We start from the raw sequence: 24,876 nt of genomic DNA on the forward strand, positions 1-24,876 counted from the left end.
CTAGCCCTGTTCAGCTCATATCATCATGTCATGTGTAGACTCAACACTTAGTGATACTTTCTTTTATTTTCTGGGCCAGTCTATCCCTCTGGGTCATTTAGAAAATGGGCTAGTGTTCTTTCTCTAAGGTCACTTTTGCAACTTCTTCCATCCTAATTAATGTGCTTTAGGAGTTCTATCCTTCCCTCTGCTTGTTGGAATTTTGTGCTTTCTCTATTGGGCACTTAACTTTTGTTTTTAACCTTTTGGGTTTTTGTTTTTATGAGCATTAATGAGTAAGTTTAAGATTAACAGGAGATAAAACTCAAACAGATGCAAACAGCTACTTTTGATCTTCCTGTGACTCAGTTGAAACACTTCCTTTTTTTTTTTTTTTAGATTTTTAAAAAATTTATTTGACAGAGAGATAGCGAGAGCAGGAACACAAGCAGGGGGAGCGGGAGAGGGAGAAGCAGGCTTCCCGCCGAGCAGGGAGCCCGATGCGGGGCTCCATCCCAGGACCCTGGGATCATGACCTGAGCCGAAGGCAGACACTTAACGACTGAGCCACCCAGGCCTCCTAGTTGAAACACCTCATGACTGCTATTTGAAATGTCCTGAAAAAAACACTGAAGAGGTCAGTAGAGCAGGGAACGTAACAGGATCTTTAAATAATTTAGAGCTAGGTAATCTGGACATAAAAATGAACACTTTAAAATTTCTAGCAACTACCTTTTTTATTACGTTCAATTAGCCAACATACAGTACATCATCAACTGAATGGGAAGAAATCTAGCAACTACTTTTAATTAAACCTTGGGTTCCTCATTTTTTCCCTAATTGGTGGTCAAAGTAAATAGTTGACCTGTGATTCCTCCCCACTGCCACAAAAAATTATTATAAAGGTAGTAATTTGGTGCTGAAGATTATGAATACCAATCCTCAGGAAGTTTATAGATCAGCAGGGCTCCAGCTTATAATAATAAAAAATACATTTTCATTTTAAATGTTTAGAAGTAAAAAGGAATTCATCTTTGTCCTATTTCATCATTGTGCAGGCATCTATAGTTAAAAAGGAATAGAAGTTTTGTTAGATGGGGCACCTGGGTGACTCAGTCATTAAGCGTCTGCTTTCGGCTCAGGTCATGATCCCGGGGTCCTGGGATTGAGCCCCGCATTGGGCTCCCTGCTCGGCGGGAAGCCTGCTTCTCCCTCTCCCACTCCCTCTGCTTGTGTTCCTGCTCTCACTCTCTCTCTCTGTCAAATAAATAAAATCTTAAAAAAAAAAAAGTTTTGTTAGACGAATTTTGCAAAAGCGTCCCTGTGCCTCCACGTCTTTCAGATCCTGTTACACTAGCACCTCCAGCCCATCTTAGCAAAACTTTGTAGATCTTTGGGGCCTCATCTCAAGAGTTGCTTCCTCCTTGAAGGCTGACTGGACTGCCTTACTCTGCAGTATGCACATTTCATCCAATGTATCGAATTTCTTATTCAGGCTTGCAAACTCCTAGGGGATCTGTTCTCTGCCTACTTCAAGTCAGTACCACACTCACCGAGGCTCACAATGTTTTCATCTACCCTGTCTCCTCCATTCCTCAGATGTGCCAAGTTTATTTTTCCAGTCTTAGAGCCTTTGGTCTATATAGCCAAACCCTCGGGCCCTGAATCAGATGCTCTCTGCCCTGCCTTCAACTCCAGCCACAGGTGTGGTAACTGTTCCCATTCAGTCTTTGACCAGGATCTCAGAGAAGACCTAGCACCTTCCTTTGGATTCCTGCTACGTACCTTTCACTTTAGCCTCACTGTAATGTGGGATTCTCACAGAACTCACTTGGTACAATTTCATAGCTTGGAAGTACAGAGAAGTTCCCATGGAGCAACCCTTGACCTGTGGTGGACATTTGGCTGGTGGATATATGTTTCCTCCTTTCATCCCTTGGGTAGACAGTTCTGAGCAGCATTCCAGAAGTTTCCTCTGAAGATCCTGTAGAATCAGCTACCAGTTGCCCATGGCCAGTTTGGCAGTGTATCCTTACGTTGGCTTTCCTCTTTTCTGTTTTTACTCCTGTGTGTCTTCTGCATCCTGGGATCATTTCCCAAATAAGAGAGTTACATGTAAGCTTTTGTCTCAGGCTTTTTTTTTTTTTTTTTTTGAGAATCCAGGCTAAGACAGTCAGTACCCAGACCAGCTCTATAATGCAGACCCTCGGGATAGGAGGTTGGAGCTGATTTACTCACCCATCGTGGCAGTCACCCCCACTGCCATTTGTGGTAGGCAGAATGTAGTAGCCATAGGACTCCTCCCACCCCCACCCCCGAAGATGACTATCTCTGGAACTTGTGAATATGTTACCTTGTTTGGCAAAAGCAAATGTGATTAAGGTTAAGGATCTTGAGATGGGGAAATTATGCTAGATTGTCTGGATAGGCCCACCCTAATCATGTAGGTCCTTAAACGCTGAGACTTTTCTGGGCTGTGATCAGAGGGAGATGTGAGTATAGACAGACGGCCAGAGAGATGCAACATCGCTGGCTTTGCAGATGGGAGGGGGGACCACGAGCTGAGGAATGTGAAGCTTCTAGAAGCAGGACAAAGCAAGGAAATGGATTCTGCTCTATAGCCTCCAGAAAGGAACTCAGCCCTGATGCCACCTTGATGTTAGCCTGGCGAGACCTGTGACGGACTTCTTTCTACCTCAGAACTGTCAGATAGTAATCTGTGTTTAAGCAGCGACATTTGTAGTAATCTGTTAACAATAACAGAATACTGAGGGGCTGTTGGTAAGCAGATACTGACCGGCCCTGATGTGTGGGAGCAGCACGATTACCCCCCAGGCTCATGTCTTGGTGCGGGTGGATGAGTACCGATCGGATCTTTCGGTACCTACGGCACTTGAACAGTAGGAGGCCCATGAGAAAGACTGTGCATTTGGCTAGTTTTTATTAACAGCTTGGGAAGCCTGGGGGAAAAAAATGCAGGCATAAGTCAGCCAACTCCCAACCTGAGGCCCACTGTGGAAGCTCGGGAGCCTCTGCGGCAGGGATTAAGGAGAGCCTGATCTCCCGCAGCAGAGGCAAAAGTACCTCAAAGAGGCCTGGGGTCTAATGGTAAGGTTGGCTGAGCTGCAGATGGGATAAAATGCTGTCTTGACAATTCTTTATCAAAGTCAGAGCCTTGTTAGGAAGAGATTGGGACACTGGGGCCTAAGTTAGTAACTTAGGTTAATAACACAGTGTAGATGCACCCAAACATGTTGAAAACAGGGTTCCCCTAACATGGGGCTGGCTGGAGTGGCTGTCCTTCCTCACCTGAGGACCTGCTGAGACCTCTGGTGAGGTGGATGCCTGCAAGATGGTGAATGACCTCCTTGAGATCCTCCTCCAGTGGTAAACCCAGAATCAGGTCAGGTCTCAACATGGTTTCAACACAGCCTGCGCAGAGAAATACACCGCTGTGTGGGAGGAAATAGCTTGATTGCGGAAGGAGTTGCAGAATCAGGGTAATATGTACTCTCGGGAACCAGGGCAAAATGTGTTCAAGTGGATCTGGAGGGTGTTGGGCCAGGGATGGAGGTGGAGGGAAAACTATTAGGCTGGCTCGGGAGAGTTCATCATCACAGGAGCATTTAGCCATGGCTTGGACTGAAGGACACCCGCAGCTGGTCCCCATGTGCAGCTGGGTTGGCTACAGAGCTTTGGACCTGAGGAAGGCACACAGTGAGTGAGTCGGAGATAGCAGTGTTAAGGAAAACGTCGACTGAAGAAGCACCTACCAACATCGTCCAGGAGGACACTGCCTTCACTGAGGCAATAAAGAATGTTCTGGGGAGGGGTGTTCCAGCACCCGTGAAAAGGTCAGTGGTGGCTGCCCGTTGCCAGCAGGCCTTGACAGTAGGAAATGGAACCGGGCATGCCGCTCTCAGCAGGGGTGATGAGATTCTAGAACGGCAGAGGCTGTGTATTCCTACTTCAGCGTCAGAGGCAAGATGGACATAATAGAATGGACAGTCAGGCTGCAGTGGCAATCAAGGTACCTTGATCTGCCGGGCTTTGTGACAAGGGCTAATAGGTCACAGAGTTCTGAGTGACAGCTAGCTAGAGTGTTGCTTGACTCGTATAACCCAAAAAAAAAAAAAGAATGAAAAGAGGCAAGCTGGGGAGCAGAGACTGATATAGCCTGTCACAACGGGAAAATCATGGGCCCAGATTTCAGTTAATTTACAGACCCAGGGCACAGGGATAGGGAAGGCCAGGTCTTCTTGAGCAAGAGCCCTGGGGCACGAGTATATGCCATATACATACCCAGAATTTTTAAGGACTTTTGGATAAAAAGTCTCCACTGAAACGGATACAGGGAATCCTAAACACTATTATGGCCTTATGTGGGGATGCGGGTCTTTGGAAACCAGGTGATGGGTGGAGTTCATACCAAAGTCTGTCTCACAGTGGGTCCCACCTTGGGGTTCTTTCGCCAATCTCCAAGCATATATTTGGGATAAATATATTTAGACCACTGACCTGTGGAGGAAGAGGCATTATGGGAGGAAGAACCACATGGAAACCTCTGGAACCCTACCCTCTCCCAGGTCATGTTAGTAAATCATGAGCAATCACATGAGGAAATGCAGCCATCAGCATTACCATTCAAAATCAGTATGATCATCAAAAATGTTTAAGGACACAGAGGTGACGGGCTCCATCATAACCTCCTTTAACTTCTCCATCAGGCTTCTAAAGAGAGCAACGGAGAGCAGAGGACGACCGCGGGTAGTAGGTTGTAGCTGCCACGCCGGCTGAGGTATCCTTGCTGGAAGCCTCTGGTATCCATCTGCAGCTGTTACTTTGGAAAATGCATTCTTCTCAATTTCCCTCAGAGAGGAGGGTCCAAGCACTTCATATCCCCCAGGGATGGGCAGCTACCGTCCTCACTCTAAGCAGTTGTAAAGCTCCCGCTCTGTGTCACAGGAGAGTCCGAAGGACCTTAATTATCTTGCCGTCTGCCGAAAGTCATGCTAGTCCACTGGGCTGTGACAACGTGCTGGGTGGATTTAGCCTCAGAAAGTGGCAAGAACTCAGAACCCTAGTAGGACGTGTTTGTGCCAGAGTGGGGGTGATAAACTGCAGGAAGAATCAGGGGCCTGCCACACTGAGGAAGAAGTCAGAGGAGCAGCGAGCTGGGGGCACGGCTCCACATTCCTTCCACAGTAAAGGACCATTTGTTGCCTCTTCTACCCCTTAGCGCTGAGACAGAGGCACAGGGTTGGTGGCCTGTCTGGGTTTGGGAAGTGCATGCATTGTACTTAGTATAGTCCTCCAACCCCTGGGTCATGGCTGTCAGTTTCAAGTGGATCCCGCGCGCGTGCGCACACACACACACACACACACACACGCAGAGCCCGGTTTGGGCTTTGCTGCAATCTGCGTTGCCACCCAGGCTGTATACAGAGCAGGGCAGTGAAGAACACCGTGGGGTCTCAGGCCAGCCCCATAGGAGGTTACAGCACAGCGCTCTGGGGGCCTGGAGCGAGGCCGCACTTTCCACGGCAGAGACCTACCTGCTCCCGCTCCTGGGGGGCTCCTGGGCCCTGGTAGAGCCGGAGCCCCTGGTGATGGGACACTAAGAGACAGAGCCCACGTTGCTGTCTCCTCAGGAGCTGGGCGTTATCAGACCCATGGAGTCATCCATTCAGATGGGCGCCGCAGCGACTCACCTTACTGGAACTGACGTCTACTGAGGAAGGGGTTTGCCTGTCCTGACTGCAGAGCATCCTCTAATACAATCAGGCTCCGACCCAGAGAACATCTGCTCCGTTTTCACGGTCTCTCGTAACGTTGCCTCAAAGACTCTTTTGGTAAAGGCCACGGACACTTGACCGTGGGACCTACTCACCCTCCTGTATACCTCAGCACAAGTAGCAGCCGGCATTCACGGGACAGGGGTGAGCCTGCTAAGGCTCCGGCGCTGTAGGGCAGTGGCCCGCAGCCCGACAGTCTCCGTGCCTGATGGATGGTGTGCACTGTTGCTAAAATACACAGGCCTGGGGGGCACCTGGCTGGCTCAGTCGGTGGAGCACGCAACGCTTGATCTCAGGGTTGTAAGTTCGAGTCCCACGCTGGGTGTAGAGATTACCTAAAAATAAAATCTTAGGGGTCCCTGGGTGGCTCAGTTGGTTAGGCGACTGCCTTCGGCTCAGGTCATGATCCTGGACTGCATCGGGCTCCCTGCTCGGCAGGGAGCCTGCTTCTCCCTCTGACCCTCCCCCCTCTCATGCTCTCTCTCATTCTCTCTCTCAAATAAATAAATAAAATCTTAAAAAATAAAATAAAATCTTAAACAAAGCTACCCAGGCCTGGGCACCAACGGGTAGAAGTGGGATAGCCTTCTCTCGCCATCACAGTCGAATTGGTACTTCTCTTTCCTACATCCCAGGGTCAGTTAGATCGGAGGTTATGGTTTCCGGGGGCCGGGGGATGCTTTCCCCAGGGGACCCAGTAAGGGTCCAGTGAACTGGAATCCATGGCTATCGCATGGTCACGTTGAGGTCTCTGTGTGAGTTGACAATCAGGCAAAGAAAGGAGCTATTATACTGGTGGAGATTATTGACCCTGATGATCATAAGGAGATAAAGAGGAGTATGTCCGGGACCCAAGAGATTCCCTGGAGCTAACTTTGGGGCCTCAGGATACCAGTGAACAGAGATTGTAGCAAACACGGCCTGACAAGGGCAAGGCAACTAAAGGCTCAAATCTTTTGTTTTTTAAGGATTTTTTAAAAAGTCATCTTTACACCAAACATGGGGCTTGAATTCACAACCCCGAGATCAAGAGTCCCATGCTCCACCAACTGAGCCAGCCAGGCACCCTTGCAGACTCAAGTCTTTGATGATAAAGGTGTGCATGATACTACCCAATTAGACCAGCTAAAATGCTGGCCACAGGTAAAGCAAATTTAGAATGAGTGAAGGAAGGAGGGAGGGACGAGTCTGCAGCCTCAGGACCGGCTACAGCACGCGGACTGTGGCTCCGTAGTCTTCGAAGCCCGGTCTGTCCCTAGAAGCAGCATCCTAGGAACTTGTTAGAAATGCACATTCTTGGGCCCCACTCCAGAATCAGAACTCTGGAGGTGGGTCCTCACGGTCTGTTTCCACCAGCCCTCTAGGAGATTCTGATGCGCTGGAACTGAGAGCCACCCCTGTAAGCTGTCCGACTCACCCCACTGCGTGGAGTCCTTCCAGGCCCCAGCGCCTTGAAGGAGCTGCCTGCAGTGGTTTGGACGCAACAGAGGACTGCTCGGAGCGGGGCCTGGGCTGGACTGTGTCAGCTGCTAGGCACCATTCAGGTCCTTTCAGCCGCACTTTCCCCTCCAGCCCCGGAGGCCGTGACCGTTTCCACTCGAGTTTGGACAGCGTCATGCAGGTCCTACTTGACCGCATCTTGTCTCGGGCCAATGCTCTGGACTCTTCCGTCCCTCGGGCTTTCCTGACACTAAGGTGTGGGAAGCTCCGGGAGCCCATCTGACACTCGCACAGCCTCATCTGCAGATGTTCTTCCAAAACAGGGCTCCAGTGGTGCCTTGGGGTGGGGTAGTACTTAAACACAATCTGGAACTGCAGGGCAGGTGACCACCTGGGACCGCTCCTGACCAGCGGTGAACAAGAGCTGGTGCGACAGTGCTTTCCCCTTTTGCACCCTGGGCGTCAGACACCCGAGATGTGCTTCCTGAGGCCCATCAGAGCATCCTGCAGGACTGAGCACCAACCACCTGGAGCACTGGCTGATTTGTGTGGACTTTTCCTGTTTCCCTCCCAGCCCCTCCCTCCTCTCCAGGCTTGTTTCCCCAAAAGCTACTAGGCTCTGTTTGGGGGGAACCCAGTCCAGAACCCCTAGCTGCCCAGAATGCTCTTGGCCAGCTTTCCGCGGGTCACCCCTGCTTCCTACTCAGATCTCAGACTGTCCTCTACTCAGTGTGGCCTTTCACAATGGTCCCATCCCAGGGAGTGAGCCTCTGATATCAGATGACCCGGTTTGCATTCTCTGGATAGCATCTGTCACTATCTCGTGTTTTTCTTACAGCATTTTTTTTTTTCGTCAATGCCTTTGTCCAGCCCTAGAATATACTGCACGGGAGAGCAAGGGCCCGGCCCAGCTCATTCTTTGCTCTTTCCTCAGTACCTTGAACAGTGCCGGCCCATGGGAGGCACTGGATAAGTATTTCTTGATTAAATAAATGAATGAATGCTAGAGCTTGAGAACAAGAGAGCAAATCTAGACTTTTTTTGGGGGGGGAAATGCATATCTTAAGTTTAAATTTATTTAAAAATTACAAAAATGTCCCCACCCAAGTTGTCCATGAAAAAATTTAAAAGCAGCAACAATGCTCTTGGTTAATGTCCAGCAGTTTAACGCAATTTATAAAATTGAACAAAATTTAGATGTGTGTCTGATGCCTCTATAGACACGGGACCCTTTCTTTAGGTCCCTTTCTTTAGGGTCTGGTAGTATCATTATCGGGACACTTTCCAAAGCCTTTTTCCTTTGGACTCTGTGTAAAATGATCCGATAGACTCCCGTGATGGAGCTCCGGGCTCCTCTCCCGTGGCTGTTCCGGATGTGCTCTTCTGTAATACCCAAATACTCCAAGGTGCTTTTGACCTCGTTTTCTTCTTCTTTAAGGGTGCTGGTTTCGGACAAATGTTTGGGATCCAGTTGGAAAGGCTCCAGAGGGGTGGGGTAGGGCACCCCTTGCATCCACTCATTGTTCATGATGGAGTCGATCCCGTGCCTGTCGGTGGGTACGGGCTGGAGGACGCCGCGGATGAGACGGAGGCAGGGCTCGGACACATGTGGAGGCACGCTGTATGCGCCCTCCAGGATGCTCTTCTTCAGCTTGGCCACGGTCTCTGCCCGAAAGGGCATGGTGCCCGTCACCATGAAGTACAGGAGCACCCCCAGGGCCCAGATGTCCACATAAATGCCGACATAATGCTCGTCTCGGAAAAGCTCGGGCGCAGCGTATGGAGGCGACCCGCAGAAAGTGTTGAGCATTTCCCCTTTTTTACTTACTGTGCTGAATCCAAAATCACCCACCTTCACACAAGTATTATTGGTATAAAATACGTTTTCTGCCTTCAGGTCTCTATGAATAATTTGGTTCTCATGCTGTGGTAGAAAACATAGGGAAAAGTCATCATTTCCAAGGTATAATACCAACATAAAAAAAAAATAAATGCATCAGTTGCTTGAAACAGTGAGGTGATGATGGGGTAATAACAGGAGTTCAATGGATGTCACCTTAACTCAGATCTGCAAACCTCCAGAGCTGCCCTGTCCTAACCCTGAGCAAACATAACACCCACACGGCCCCCAAACAGACCAAAGATTCTGTTCTTCGGTGGGGCAAAGGTTGGAGTCTGTCCCACACATGTGACTCAGGAATTAGTGCCAGAAATGAGGTCTGGATCTTTCGAAACTGCGTATTCTGAAACACAGTGAAAATCATCTTTCATATTTGAGGCCATAAATGTTCTTTTCTGGCTGAGCAGTATCTTGACTAGGGCTAACACCAAAGGTTTAGAACCCTCCCCCAATTTTTCAACCATGCTCTTTTGTGGGGGTTGGGGGGGTCGGGGTCTCCTTTATCTTTATAGAGTTCAGTAGAAAGAAAGAGGCTATATTCGGCAAGGTTCTAGCAGCAGGTCCCACTGAGGGTGGCAAGCGCATGCCCCACCCCCACTCTCACGTTCTGGATCCAGACAGACAACCTTGGGACCCCTGACTTCCTTAGTCCCAAGGGCTCTTGGGAGATGGTTTAATGTTACTTTGCGGGCTTTCTGGGGTAAGAATCCAGGCTTTGGAGCATGATGGTTTGGTTAATTCTAGGTTCAACAATAGCAGCTGTGTGATGTGTTTTCTTTCTTTGTAAGATGACATACCGACAGCCACCTCACAAGATCGCTGTGAGGAGGGCGGGTGGTGCTGTATCTGCCGTGCTCAGCAAGGGCCTGGCACGGAGTCAACACACTCCGTGGACCCTGGATCTACAGCCATGATTCTCTCTTCCTCTCCTCAGAGACCAGGTAGCTGGGAGAAATGTCAGGGCACAGAGCTGCAGAGGACTCAGCCTGATTCTCTTCTGCTCTCCCGTCCAATTTCTTTTCTATGGAGGATGTGGAAGACCCTTCCCATCTGTTCTATTGCTCGATGTGGGTCCTGCCTGCTCCCTGGCCCTGGGAAAGTTCACGGCAGCATAGGACCACTTGAATGCCAACCCGTGGCACCCCAGGTCTGAAACACCCACCGCCATTACAGTCGGGCTCTTCTCTCTTGCTCAGTTTTTTTCCTCCCCTTCTCTCTCCTGATGCTTATCTTGGGTCCCCGGGTCACTAACTTCCCTCTAGTAGTTTGTCCAGAAAGTCATTGATCCCAGCCTCACCCCACAGCATCCAGTCAGAGGAACGAACTAGAAACAGCCTCTCAGCTCACACAGACCCCAGACAAGTGTGTCTTCTCTGCCAGCTGGGTAGAGGACAGCCCAGACTTCTGGACTAATGGAGCCACAGAGGCGGTGGTCAGGCCCGCGTGCCAAGCTCCTCTGTGTGCGTAACGATATGGGCCAATGGCGGAGGGGGCACAGGAGAACCAGCCCTTGGAGAAACTAGGGCGTGTGCTTTAGGAGTCCAGACTTACCTAAAGAAACAATCGGAGAACTAAAGTAAGAGTGACATCACCGAGTGTTAATCTGCTGAGCACGGAGGCGGCCAGAGCTGGAGGGATTCACCAAAGGCAAGAAGGGTCTGTGTGAGCTGACGTGAGATTGAAGAAAATTCCAGACAAAGACAGCTGAGCAGGGACATGAAGGGTGGATAGGATTTGGAATGTGAGACACGGTAAGAGGGGAGAGAGCATCCTACACACACAGGCAGGTAGACAGGACCAAGCAGCAGCGAGGAGCCAGCTCTCTGGTAATGGAGGGTGGGTGTGGAGGAATGGCTGTGGCCAGGGCCTGGTGAGGGTCATCCCACTACTCGGAGTGACTCCTGCCAACGGCCTCAGAACCAGGAGGCTGCCATGTAACTGGAGATACCTGGGCGTTGCTTCAGAGGCTGAGAGTGTGATCTCATCCAAGCTTTGCACTCTCACAGAAGGGACTCCTGTCAGCCCTCACAGGACTAAAGCCTTCCAGGATGCTTGGATGCAGGTGAACCAAAGCCCATGCTCCCACTGTGCGGAGTGTGGGAGCAAGACTCCACTCCTCACCCCCACTCACCATGTGCTTCACGGCAGACACAATCTGGGAGAAGATGAGCTTGCTTTCCGGCTCCGAGAGCTTCCCTTCTGTGCTAATTTTTCCAAAGAGCTCCCCACCTCCTGCATACTCCATCACCAAGTGGAGCTTGGATAGGGTCTCCACAACTTCGTACAGACGGATGATGTTGGGATGGTGCAGTTTTTCCATGCTGGAAATTTCACGGGATAGTAGCCGTTGGGTTTTCTGGTCTAACTTGGTCTTGTCCAGGATCTTAATGGCCACCTTTTCTGGGAGGGAAAAAAAAAAAAGTCAGGGGCAGTGCCAGTGTTCGTGGGTGCATAGAGAGATTTAGAACTGGAGGGGACCTAGATTGGCCCCTTGATTTCACTAGACACAGAAGGTAAATGGCTGTTCCCAAGCTCACAGAGCTTGTCAGCGGTGATGACAGCAATTCTTGAGTTGAGATCAGGGCTCATCCCTTGGATCAGCGTGAGTCTTCCACGCACAGATTTTGATGCCAACTCCTGCCTTCCAAGGAAGTTTCAGTTTGATCTTTATCCACTTTTCTGGATAAAGTTAAAGCTTCTTTTCTTAGCCCAGGTCAGACCCAACCCACGCCCTCTGCCTCCTCAGGCATCACCCCTGTTCACAGTTTCCACCATCGCGCACACAGCTCCATTCCAACTGTTACACAACTGTTTGTCCCTCCTAAAAAGGGACTGAACATCCCTGCCTGGGGCCTTTCCCCTATCTGGATCATTTCCTCTGCCTGGCTCACCACTGCTTCCCTGTTCTTTATGCAGGTAACTCCTGATGAGCCTTGCGGACTAGCCTCGGAACATTCAGATTCTGTGTATTCTCTGTCCGATGATCTGAGCACACTGGCCTGTAAATGTTGATTCCTTGTCTGTCTCCCCCTCCTACCCCTTCCTGTGTGGCTATATTTTATCTGACTTTGTCCATGCCAGGCACATAATGTCATGGTGCAGGCCACAGCGGCGCTCAGCGTGTGCGGGGTCCCGGGGAGGGCACGAGCAGACGGACCCACAGCGGGACACGCAGCTGGAGGGAGGGGTCGCCAGTCCGATCGTTCTGGACTGTAGTTTGCTATTATGTATTGAGAGCCCTAAGAATGGCTGCACGTTTTGACCCAGCCATTTCACCTCTGACAATTAATCTTAAAGAAATCATCTGACACGTGTACAAGACAGGACGTGGAAGAAGACTTCTGTGATATTGGGAACAGCATCCAGCAAGACAGAGGGTTAAAATGAAGTCTGGTTCATCTATCTCTGTAACAGTACACCATGCAGCCATCCACATAACGATGTGGATCTTTATCTGTTGAAATGAAGAGATGTTCAATAGAGAACAAGTGAGAAAAAATACAAGTATCCATTTGCATACATTTACATTTATATAAATATACATCTGCATACAAAAAAATCTGGCAACTTATGCACCAAAATGTTTAGATAATAGTTATTTTATTAATAAGGGGATCATGGGGCGCTTGGGTGGCTCAGTTGGTTGAGCATCTGCCTTCGGCTCAGGTCATGATCCCAGGGTCCTGGGATCGAGTCCCGCATTGGTCTCCCTGCTCGGCGGGGAGCCTGCTTCTCCCTCTGCCTTTCACCCTGCTTGTGCTCGCTCTCACTTTCTCTCTCTCTCTCTCTAATAAATAATAAATAAAATCTTTAAAAAACAATAAGGGGATCATGGGTGGTTTTTAAAAAATTTTTTTTACTTACCTGTATTCTCTAATTTTCCTACGATTAATTTATACAATTAACATAAATTGTGTAATAAAAGTGGTTAATGTTTGAAAATGATGAATCTATTCCAAAGTAAACAATTTATTTTTTGGTTCGAATTGGACCAGACTTTCTATGAGGTGAGGAAAGAAGTTTCCGGGCAAGTAAAGGGGAAAACAGGATTGCAAGGCCCCCTTTGACCCACTTGCAAAACAACTGTTTTGAAGAACTTTGGCACAGTGGTTGTGGGTGTGAAAACAGATGCGGCTGGTTTGAAATCGGAGCACTGTTGGTATTAAACGTAGGTCCATTAGCGCTTCTGGAATGGAAAGGGGCAGGGTCCACTGGCGTCTGATGTGACCACGCTTGCTCTGGTGGAGGCAATACTGGGGAAGAAGGAGACGAGCCATAAGCGAGCAGAACCCTTGGGGCTTACATAACCTCTGCAGGCAGAGTCCCAGGGACGGACACCCCCCGCCCCCAAGCCTGGAGGCATGCCGCCGCCCGGCTCGTGGCTTTTCAACCGTTCAGTGTTTAGGATTAAGATTCACTTCACCTGCTTAGAAACAGAAACTTGGTTTGGGTAGCCTGTTAGGTGAGCTGCTCTTTTAAGGGCGGGAATAAAGAGCTCCATCCTTGAATCTGGCAGATGGCCTGCAGAAGAGCCCGCTGCTGGCCTCCCTCGATCCTGACCCCGACTTCTGTGAGGACGCGCGTCCCCTCTGCTGCTTGGCTGGCGGCCACACACTGTCTCCCACATTGCGAGCACCCACCAGGTCATGGTGCGGTCAGGCTGATGTCACAAGCCTCCCTGGAGCGCAATCCTAGTCTTATTTTTATTCTATGTTTGAGTGGTTCTTGGCAAGGCTGCCGTCCCAGGGTAGGACCAGAGTAGGACAGGAGAGGAGCTGGGAGGCGGGGGACTTCTTTAAACTCTGCGCCCTGGGCACCCCGGGGCCTCACGCTCCTCCCCACCTGCTCCCTCCACTTTGTGTTAAATCAGACTATTGCCATGCTTGGATATCCACATAAATGGATAATCATAGAACACATTTTAAAAAGCCCTGGTGGGGCGCCTGGGTGGCTCAGTTGGTTAAGCGACTGCCTTCGGCTCAGGTCATGATCCTGGAGTCCCTGGATCGAGTCCCGCATCGGGCTCCCTGCTCGGCAGGGAGTCTGCTTCGTCCTCTGACCCTATCCCCTCTCATGTGTTCTCTCTCAAATAAATAAATAAAATCTTTAAAAATAAATAAATAAATAAAATAAAAAGCCCTGGTATTCGGAATGGTTGCTAAGTGGCAGAAACTGCTCTTCCACGAAGAGCGAGGTCTCCACATCCACTCTTTCCACAAGTGTTCAGTGAGCACAGGTGAGCACCTACTGTGCACCAGGCAATGAAGAAGACACTGTCCCTATAGTCCAGTGAGGGACAGAGACTTTGAGAAACGCCCCTATTACAAGTGCAGCCCAGGGGAGGAAGGAGGACAGGCAGGAGAACGGCAAGGCCTTTCTGGGAAGGGACACTTGAGCTGCGGCCACGAGGTGAGGAGGGAGGCCCAGCACGTGGCCGTGGGAGCCACAGGCCTGGGCGAGGGACGACCTATGTGTTTGAGGACGGGAGGGGAGCCCACTATGCTGGACACAGAGAATGAGGGGGTGGGCCCAAACCAGCCTTGTGCGGTCGGCAGGGTCGGAAAATCCAGGGCCTTGGAGGCGGTTTCGAGGAAGGCAGCCTTTATCTGTAGGACAGTGGCAGACGGTCCACAGTTTCAAGGCAGGGCATGATCATCTGACTTCCGTGTCAGAGTAAGTACTCTGGCTGCACCGTGGGGAATGGATAGACGAATGGGCCTGAGAGCAGGCTGGTGGTTTAGGAGGTGATTATGGCAATCGCACAGACAGGACTCTCGTGTGCTGCCAGGGGAGGGAGAGAGTAGACACATTTGAGAGTAGCCCTCCCCTTTCTCCCAGTCGAGTTAAGAGTCTGACACAGGTCCCGTGTAGTGGGCAACACATTCCTTAAACTAGGACTTGCAAACTCAGATATCTCGAGAGGCCAGAGTGGGGATAGGGTGGCAAGCTTATTTTAAGGCAATAGGGAGTAGGTGGGGATGCCTGAGTCCCGAGGAGTACATGGCCAGGTGCAAACTCCACCCCAGACAGTTGTCCCTGTTTGGAATGTAGACTCAGTGTTGTCCAATCTGATTTTTTCAAGAGAAGCCAGACATCTGAAAAAAATTTCTCTTAAGATTTTATTTATTTGACAGAGAGAGCACAAGCAGGGGGAACGGCAGAGGGAGAGGGAGAAGCAGACTTCTCGAGGCAGGGAGCCCGATGCAGGGCTCGATCCCAGGACCCTGGGGCCATGACCTGAGCCAAAGGCAGACGCTTAACCATCTGAGCCACCCAGGTGCCACAGACATCTGAATTTTTATGCAAATATTCCAATCACTAAGTGTCAGCAAAAATTCAAATTTTTAGACCTAGAGTGGACCAAGCAAAATATGTCTATAGGACCAAAGGGACAAAGGGAGAAAATAGATACTAGAACACAGAGTGCTGTGTAGAGAAACTTGCTGTGAGAGGAGCTGAGACCTTCCTTCCAGACACACAGCCAGGCTGAGCCAACCTTATAGTGAGAGGCTGGGAGAACAGAGATCAGGCCCTCCCTCTCCTTCCTGTGGTCCCCTGCAAGAGACCAAAGCCAACTGGAACCCAGAGAACTAAGGAGACTTGATGTAGCCTGGGCAGAGGGTAGAATGAAGGAGGAGAGTGGATCTGGAAGGTCACTGGCAAAGCAGGCTTACAGGGTAAGTGTGTGGGAGGCAATGTGGTCATAAAGCAAGGGGGTGTGCCCCTAGTTTGGGGTCAGGGGACACTTGGAGGCTTTCTCTGGAATCCGACCGTTAGCTAGAGGAAAGTAGAGAAGAGGCGATGGGGGAGGTTCTAATGGTAAGGATGTGTAGGAGAGAAGGTCTCGGAAGCAGGAAAGACCTTGATACCTTAAGGTATTTGTCTATATACCTTCTGCTTGGCTTTCTTTATCAATAAAATGTTTTTGAGCACTGCTCTAATACATATATATATATATATATATATAAATTGTATACATGTACTACTAATATATACATTTTAAATATATATAATCATAGAAATTAAAAAGATAGAATGACAAATAAATATAGATGGAAATTCTAATATTGCCTTCCCTCACCCAGTGAATCATTTTGGGCATCCCCTAGGGAATGCAGACCCTACTTTGGAGACCACTCAGGGTCACCAATGACCTCCAAGTTGCTAAAACTGATGGTCAGTTCTTAGGCTTTATCCCTCCCCCTTGAAACAACTTTACCACTTGGTTTCTAGGGCAGCACACACTCCTGGCATTTCTCCTAGCTCTCTTTTGTTCTTTTTATTATTGAAGCGTAGTTGAATATGATGTTATATTCGTTTCAGGTGGACCACACAGTGATTCAAGTTCCACACATGACTTAATGCTCACCTCGGTAAGTAGTCACCATACAACATTATTACGATATCATTGACTATATGCCTATGCTGTGCTTTTCCTCTTCATGACTTATTTATTTTATAATTGGAAGTTTGTAGCTCTTAATCCCCTTCACCTATTTTACCCATTCCCCATCCTCATGTCTGGCAACCACCAGTTTGTTCTCTGTATTTATTTTTAAAGATTGAGTTATTTTAGAGAGAGTGCATTGTGCAAGTGGGGGAGGAGGCAGAGGGAGAGGGAAAGAATCTCAAGCAGACTCCCTGCTGAGCGCAGAGCCCATGGGGCTCAATCGCACAGCCCTGAGATCATGACCCTAAGATCATGACCTGAGCCAAAATCAAGAATCAGATGCTCAACCGACTGAGCCACCCAGGTACCCAGTGTTCTCTGTATTTAAGAATCTGTTTGTTTTGGGGGAAAAAAAAAAAGAATGTTTGTTTTGTTTTTAGATTCCACATATCAATGAAATCACATGGTATCTGTCTTTTCTCCTGCCTCTCCTACTTCCAAGGCTCCTTTGCTGTATCCTTTTCATCTCTGCAGCCCCTGAATGTTGGCTACCTGAAGGCGTCGTCCTTGGATTCCTTCCCTACAATCATTTCCTTAGTGATTCCAGATGCATAAACATGTCTGCCTGTATGATCTCTCCCCTTAGTTGTCTTAGTTTGGGTTCTGCCTGAAGCAGAGCCTGAGGCAGGGATTCAGGTGGACGAAGGAGGTAACCTGGGAAATATAGGTAGAAGAATGAGGAACGGAGATGGGAGAAGATGGCCAGGAAATGGTGTGTTACCAAGCAAGTACCAGTCAGCCCTGCTAAGAGTTACTGTGCCTAAATATCACGAGAAGAACTGGGGTATTTATATATCAACCACTGCCAGTAATTGGTGTCGGCTGCTCTGGGGGATATAAACTCCCATCTATTTCTGGCCTCCCATACATTCGGGAAGAGCAGGCTCAAGCAGCTAGAGAGAGCCCAGAGGCTAGGAGATGGTGAGACTGGCACGTGGAGGCCAGGCTCGCATGCACTGACGTGGTAAGGTGCTAGGAGACGTGATGTGTGTGGGGGGGAGACACCCACAGCACCTGCCATATATGTGTAATAGATGTGTAACAAGCATGTACGACAGAACATGTTCAATATTGTGCTCCTGATCTCCCCCCACCCCAAACCTGCCCCTCCTACGGTCTTCCTGATGTCAGCAAATGGACACTCTAGTCTTATGCTTGTCTAGACCACAAATCTTTGAATATCTGAGTCCTCTTTTACATCCCACTTTGAATTCGTCAGCAGATCCTGTTATCTCTACCTTCTAGACACAGCCAGAATCCAGCCACTTCTCAGCACCCCACTGCCGCCTTCCTGCTCCAAGCCACCGTTCTCTCTTGCCTGGATAATTGCAATAGGCTCCTCACTGATCTCTCTCTTTCTGCCTTTGACCCCTTCAGTCTATTTTCAACAGAGCTGCCGGGGTGATCCTATTAAAGCATAAGCCAGATCATGTCACTTCTCTGCTCCCTCAGAGGGCTCTGGTTTCACTCAGAGGAAAAGCCAGAGTCCTTCCTATGACATAATGACCCCACATGATCTGGTCACCGCTGTCCCCTGGCCTCAGCCCCCTGACCATTCCTGGAGTACCACAGGCACCCTCCCTCCTTAGGCTTGCTGTCCCCTCTGTCTGACCACTCTCCCCTACATTGGTGGCCAGAGAACGTATTTCTTTCAGGTCAGTAATCGCCCCCTCAGTAAGGCTGTCCTGGCCAACTTATCTAAAATGTGGCCCTCACTGTTCCCTATGCCCCCCTTGATTTCCTTCTTATCACTTATCACTATGTAACAGAGTGAATACTTTCCTGACTTGTTTTTGTCTGTCTCTCCCCACTAGAATAAGCGCCATAGGACAGAGATTGTTGTCTGTTTTGTTCATTGCTGTATCCCCAGTCCTTAGAAGAGTATCTGTTACATACACAGTAGGTGCTCAACAAATCTTTGTTGAATGAATGTTCTCACCAGCCCCACAAGAACCCAGGGTGAGTCTTATCGTCGCAGAGTAAACTCAATTTGGCACTTGGCTCTTTCATTTACTATTTTGTTCCAGGCACCTTCCATGTTACCATAGACTCTTCAAATCCTGATTTTTAATGGCTGTATAACCTTCCATCCAGCATATATGCTTTTATTTACCTGACCATTCTTTTTTTTTTTTTTAAAGATTTTTTATTTATTTATCTGAGAGAGGGAATGGGAGACAGAGAACATGAGAGGGGGAGAATCAGAGGGAGAAGCAGACTCCCCGCTGAGCAGGGAGTCCAATGTGGGACTCGAACCTGGGACTCCAGGATCATGACCTGAGCTGAAGGCAGTTGCTTAACCAACTGAGCCACCCAGGCGCCCCTTACCTGACCATTCTTATGTCGTTGGATCACATCAGTGATTTCTAGTCCTTTGTGCTATAAATAAGACCACAAGGAGCATTTTTGAGTTCTAGTATTTCTAATATTAGACTTATTTTTAGGATGGATTCACCAAAGCCACTAAGTAACCATTTTTAAAATAAGAAAACAAGCTTTAATTGCTGTTTTAATGAATGTTGTTCAAAGAAGATATTACTACTTTAAAGTCTGTGGGCCTTCTCTATGAAGCTTGACTCAAGACTGAGTTAGTCCCCAGTCCTGTCCGCCAGGAGAGGACAGCACAGAGGACCTACCAGAGAATACTGCCATGCAACGCTCCCTCGAAAATCTCTTCCCTGCCACTTCTGGGTTTTCACAAGAAGTTCTATACTAATTCCCCAAATATTTGTTGAATAGTTATTATTTATAACCCATGTGGGGAAATTCTAAGGATCAAAATGCTGCAGTGACACCAAGGAGACTGTGACCAGAACACCCAATATTTTCACTCTCCCCTGGATTTGTTAAGCCCCAAAGCTTTATTTCCCATTCATATTTCTTTTGGGCTCCAAGGTGGCTGTTGGACTCCATGACCTTCATGTTCCTCCAAGTCAGTGCTTCCAAATCTTTACTCTCAAATCCGTTTCTTCTCCTACAGTCACTCTTCACTGCTGAGTCGTTAAAGCGGGAGACCTGGGGGTCACCTTCAATACCTTTTCTCCTTCCCTGCTCTTACCCATGCAATTCACCACAGGGTTTTCCAATATTCTGAAATATTTCTCAAATGCATCCCCTTTTCTCCATCCTTTCTGTCACTTCTTTTTAAAAAACATTTTTTTGTGGGGTGAACAAATCTTTTTTTTTTTTTAAGATTTACTTATTTGAGAGAGAGAGAGAGGGAGAACAGGGGGAGGGGCTGAGGGAGAGAGAGAATCTCAAGCAGACTCCCAGATGCCCATGAAACCCAACACAGGGTTCAATCCCACGACCCCAAGATCATGACCTGAACCAAAATCAATAGTCAGACGCTCAACCAACTGAGCCATCCTGGTGCTCGTCTGTCGCTTCTTTAGTTGAGATGGACATCATCATTCATCTGGACCATTAGACTAATATTTTTTCTGACTACTCTGACTTTTGTCACACCCCAACTTCAATTTGCTTTCCTCACTGAAAACTCATATAAATCACCTGTATAAATTGCTTGCTTAAAGCTCTTCAGTGGCTCCCCAGTACCTAAATGACAAACCCCAAATATGCAAGAAGACTCTCCATGATCTAGTCCCTGCCTGCATCACTCTCTGTGTCCCCCTGCTTAATTCATTTTAAATCTCCAAAGACTCCCCTCCCTGGCTCATAGCTCCATGCCCTTCATAAACCTCAAGACCTACTATAAGCCTGTCCTGCTCAGCGACCCTTTCCTTCTGCCCTCAGGCACAGCGGAGCACACCCTTTGGCCTTACTCTGTGGCAGCACCTGCCAATTATATCCTGTCTCCGTGACCTACTGTGAGTTCTTAACAGGCTAGAACTGTATCTTACTCATCTCTGTAAGGCCCAGAACAAAATATGGGTCCAGGAGAGTTTATTGTATTTTTAAAAAGGAAGGTGGCGGGGGCATGAATGAACTAAGTAAATTGAGAGAAAAGAAGGGTTCTAGAAATGTGAGACTAGAGTGACAGACAGGAAGACCAGGGAAGAAGAGGCAAGGAAGGACAGCAACAGAGAAAGGGACAGGCACCCGAAGCCTCATTTACTTTTGTTTGGGACAACAGATGGAACATAAAATATTCAGAAGCTGAGTGCATCATCTCTTTTGAGAAATTTCTAATCAGCTTAAAAGGGGACTCATAGCTGCCCTATCAGCTTGCAAGGCCCAGGGGAATCTGAGCTGGTAGCTATAAAAATAAACTCCAGCCGACAGGGGCCTCTCCTGGAGCCTTCTTTCTAGAGATCCATCCAGAACAGCTGGGGCCCTTTAAAAACTACCATCCTGGGAGCTGCTCCCGGCACCCAAACCCTCTGCTCTCCTGGGAACCCCTCCACTGTCTCATCTAGGCTGTCCACATTTCCTAGACAACCTGATGACAATTCTGGGCCAGCTGGCTTTGAATGGGGACCATATTTATACAAGCTCTGTCACATGACACCATCTGATGTGGCCGGGCAGTGGGACAGCTATTTGAAATGCCCAGGATGGCTTTCTAAGCCGCTCACTAAGCCACTTCACTCTCGTTCCCCTTTCAGAAGTGAAGATTTTGGAGGTATGTGGCATCTATCTTTCCATCCCAGTCAGCTCAAGGTGGTCAAATGTCCCCCCTCCTTCTCTCAGCCAAGTCTCCCAGTCCGGGACTCCACCTCCCACTACCTGAGCACCCCCTCTCTCTCCTGAGCCCTCACAACCGTTTGCATCTGGGCTCCCCCCTGCGCCCTTCTCAGCTGCTTTGTCACCTTCCTGCGCCTTCCTAATTAGGGGCTCACCAAAGGCAGAACCGCAGAAGAGAGGTGGGGTGCAGCTCTAGGACCAGGCCTTTACGGGATGGGCCCACAAGTGAGGCACAGGCTGCATTTCTCTGTTGCTCAGTGACCCGCCCTTGCATTTTCTGTTGCTTAAACGTGCTCGTTGACCTGATTTTCCCCACCGCCTGTGCTTTGGGCCTCCCTCCCCTTTTCTGCACGTGTCCCATACCCAGAGGGTGACGCTCAACCTTTGACAGTGGGGCTACGCTGTGGCATGTCAGCTGTGAGGAGTGCATGTGGGTGAGGCCACCAACACACCCAGTTTGCACAGCAGGAAAAGGCCATGTTCTCTGGAACTCAGGGAGCTAGGATTCAGTTAATTTGCAATACTGCAGATGAGAAGCCTGTGGCATTCGAGCAGGAAGTCACTACATAAATCTCTGTTGTTGTTGCTCATCTTTCTTCTGCCCTCCTCACTGAACAGCCTGTCTCCAGACTCAAGCCGCTTGCTTGCTCCTGGCTTGTGATCTCTCTGCTCAGCCTGTTATTGTCTCCACGGCGGACGTGTCCGTCGATTTGCTGTGCTCTCTGCTACTCTCCCCTCCCAGAGACACTGGTTGGGACCTCAGGCTCTGCTGACACGGCTGTGGGACGCGTGACCCTAGAGGCTGCTGCTGACCTGACGTGGGCATGCCCTTGAACTCAGCGGAGACCTCTCATTGGTAGCCTGTCATTGGTTGGCTGGGGAGCAATCACATTCTCTCTCTTTAAAATGGGAGCTGGCCCAGAATAAAACTAGCGGTAAGGAGAAGGGTAATAACGCCAGGAGACCATGTAGACATGGGACCGGCAACCACCATTCCTGGCCAGGAGTCTTGTGACAGCTACACAGAGAAAGCCGCTCTGCAGAATGAAGTCTGAAGATGGAACACTTTCATCAAGGGAAGTAGAAATGAAAAACCGTGAGGCCCCAGAGAAAGAGGAGATGGAGAGAGCACGATCTTGCCACTCACTCTGCCCCCCCTTTCCACGTGAGCTAATTTGCGTAGGCTTCTGTTCCATGAACCCAATGATGGGTGACTCAGCAGGCCCAAAGAACCTAGACTTTTCTGAAATCAGATTAATAATAGCATTTAATCAATATTTACTGTGTGCCCTGTCTAAGCATATGGTAGATATCAATACATTGCATGTTTAAATTTTATTCATGAAGAAATTGAGGCACAGAATGATAAGGTCACTTGTTCGGTGTCGCGCAGCAAGAGATAAAAAGAATAGGAAGCTCCACCCAGGCCTCTCTGATTCCAAAGCTAGGATCTTCCCACAATATTTATTGCATGCCCTTCTGCTACTTAAAGACACAGCTGTCACTGAGACCCTGAACAGGGAGAAGGACTGGCAGAAAGGAGGCTGCAAGATGAACCCACGCTAATTCTGCAAGGCGGGAGGACTAGCTGAGGTCAGTGTTTCCCAAAGTGGAGCCTGTAACACTCATGGGGCACGGAATGATTTTCATGCAGGGAAACTGAATCACAGCATAAAAACATCATCCCCGTTTGAGTTATTCTTTAATTCTCCTAAGTAAGGCAAAGAGAAAGTCTCAGATTGGTTGTTGGTATGTTTTACTTCTGTTACTTGGCCATTTTCCTTGACAACTTCTTGAAAGTTTCTAATTAGCAAGAATCAATCTTAGAAGTTCTCACCATACACACAAAAATTCTAACTCTGTGAGGTGACAGATGTTTTAAGTAACCTCATTACAGTAATCATTTTGCAATATATACAGATAGAAAATCACTATGATGCATATCTTAACCTATCCAATGTTACATGTCAATTATGTCTCAATAAAACCGGGAAAATACATAAATAAATAATAAAACTTTTACATTTGTTTCCATTCTACCGGTTTTTTACCATTACCTTCTATTCATAGCAAGTGACATTGGTTTTTCATTATTTAAATAATATTACATTTCCTTTTGAAGTAAGTTTATTTAAGTAAAAAAATCGAGTTGTACCAATGATGGTTTCTCTGTGCCATGTACTTTGCATGTCATTTCTGATTTTCCCAGCAATTCTAAGAAAAGAATCATTATCTCTATTTTATGGCTGAGGCAACGAGGGACCACAGAGTAAGTGCCCAGTAAGAGACTGAAGCAGGATCTGGAACAATTTGCCCGATTCTGAAGTGCCTGTTCTCCGCACTGCCGCATGCTGCCTCCTCACCACTGGAATCCAACACCTGAACCCACACTCGGGAAACAGCTCCAAGTTGGCCACTTGGCGGCGTTCGCTCGGACTTTCGCCTCGCAGCCTCTCTGCTGCACTGGACACGCTCTCCTTTCGGGGCTCCTCTCCCGGTTTGTCTTTACCCACCTTCTCCTCTCCCCTTCCTGAACATGCTCCTCCTCTCCCTGTGTCTTAGCTCCATCTTTCATTCTTGCTCCAGACCACGGGTCCCAATCAGATTCGCGTTACAGCACTAGATCTACCTCTGTGGGTAAAGTCAGCACGGTCCCTGGCTGCATTCTGTACGTGAGGAAGCAGAGGCTCCCAGAAGTACTGGCATTTACCAGAGCAAGTCAGGTGAGCAGCCGAGACGTGAGGACGTGTGGACCGAGACACTTGGGCTCTGAGCAAGATGGAAGGAGACTTGGAGCTCCAGTGACCTGGGAATATGTGTGCACATGTGTGTGTATGTGAGGGTGCTTCTTATGTAGGGGCCGAATATAGGGTTGGGATTGGGGGTCAGAGGAGAAAAGAAAACAAACAACAACTCTAATATAAAAGAGCAGCCCCAGGGGCGCCTGGGTGGCTCAGTCGTTAAAGCATCTGCCTTCGGCTTGGGTCATGATCCCAGAGTCCTGGCATCGAGCCCCACGTCCAGCTCCCTGCTCAGTGGAGAGCCTGCTTCTCCCTCTCCCACTCCCCCTGCTTGTGTTCCCTCTCTCGCTGTGTCTCTCTCTGTCAAATAAATAAATAAAATCTTAAAAAAAAAAAAAAAAAGCGGCCCTGGATTTATGGTAGCAGGCTGGGGCCAAGGTGAGAAAATGTCGGTACAGAACTTGCAGGGACAGGGGAGTCTGTGGGTTTTAGGAAGTTGGTAAATTATACCAAGTTGCAAGTGTTCTTTTCCTGCCTTACACTCCCTAATGATCATCTCCAGGCTTCAGTCAAGTTTCAGGTGACATGGGGAAGTGCCCACACTGGGCTGGGCCAGCAAAGGGCTGCTGGGCTCTCTGCATAGTTCCAGCCTGAGGGCAGAGTGGTGGGTGCTGCTGGTCTGGGGTCCAGAGTGTCCGGAGCCAAGCCAGCATGGGTCTTTGGTAGAAGCAAGGAGCCAAGCAACAATGAGAAGTAGTACAGAGTAGACCAGAGCAGAGAAAGTCCTGAGATCCAAAGCCTTTTCCCCAAATATAACAGAAGTAGCAGCCTTGAGTAAGGAGGGGGGCCTGAACCCTGCTATCCACTGACAGTGGCGACAGAGGTTATAACTAAGGACTTGGGGGGTGCCTGGGTGGTTCAGTC

At 48.8% G+C, this 24,876-nt stretch overlaps 1 protein-coding gene and 1 long non-coding RNA gene across 14 annotated transcripts in view; one reads left to right on the forward strand and one right to left on the reverse strand.

Annotated features, from left to right (window-relative positions):
• Window positions 1–7,804: 7,804 nt before the first annotated feature.
• Window positions 7,805–24,876, reverse strand: part of NIM1K (NIM1 serine/threonine protein kinase) — a 61,640-nt gene continuing 44,568 nt past the window's right edge. For 3 of the 4 annotated variants that reach the window (XM_045903849.3, XM_045903873.3, XM_045903868.3), the window contains exons 3-4: window positions 11,246–11,514; window positions 7,809–9,138 (exon numbers count right to left, since the gene is read on the reverse strand). In XM_045903849.3, the coding sequence (XP_045759805.1) occupies window positions 8,389–9,138; window positions 11,246–11,514 (1,019 nt within the window). In that variant the 3' untranslated portion in view covers window positions 7,809–8,388. Of the gene's footprint in view, window positions 9,139–11,245; window positions 11,515–13,186; window positions 13,368–24,876 lie in introns of all 4 variants that reach the window. The other variant, XM_045903898.3, reaches the window with a different exon arrangement.
• Window positions 15,292–23,839, forward strand: LOC123863877 (uncharacterized). 10 transcript variants are annotated; one of them, XR_008505003.1, is made up of 3 exons: window positions 15,292–15,791; window positions 16,438–16,487; window positions 16,945–23,839. It is a non-coding gene; the product is annotated as an uncharacterized LOC123863877 (long non-coding RNA). The 10 variants fall into 10 exon arrangements; XR_008505005.1 differs by having other exon boundaries at window positions 17,007–23,839; XR_010413292.1 differs by having other exon boundaries at window positions 20,321–23,839.

This window comes from Mirounga angustirostris, unplaced genomic scaffold (assembly GCF_029215605.1).
Source record: "Mirounga angustirostris isolate CCGP_5_RB_7025 unplaced genomic scaffold, mMirAng1.0.hap1 SCAF_7, whole genome shotgun sequence".
NCBI lineage: Eukaryota > Metazoa > Chordata > Mammalia > Carnivora > Phocidae > Mirounga > Mirounga angustirostris.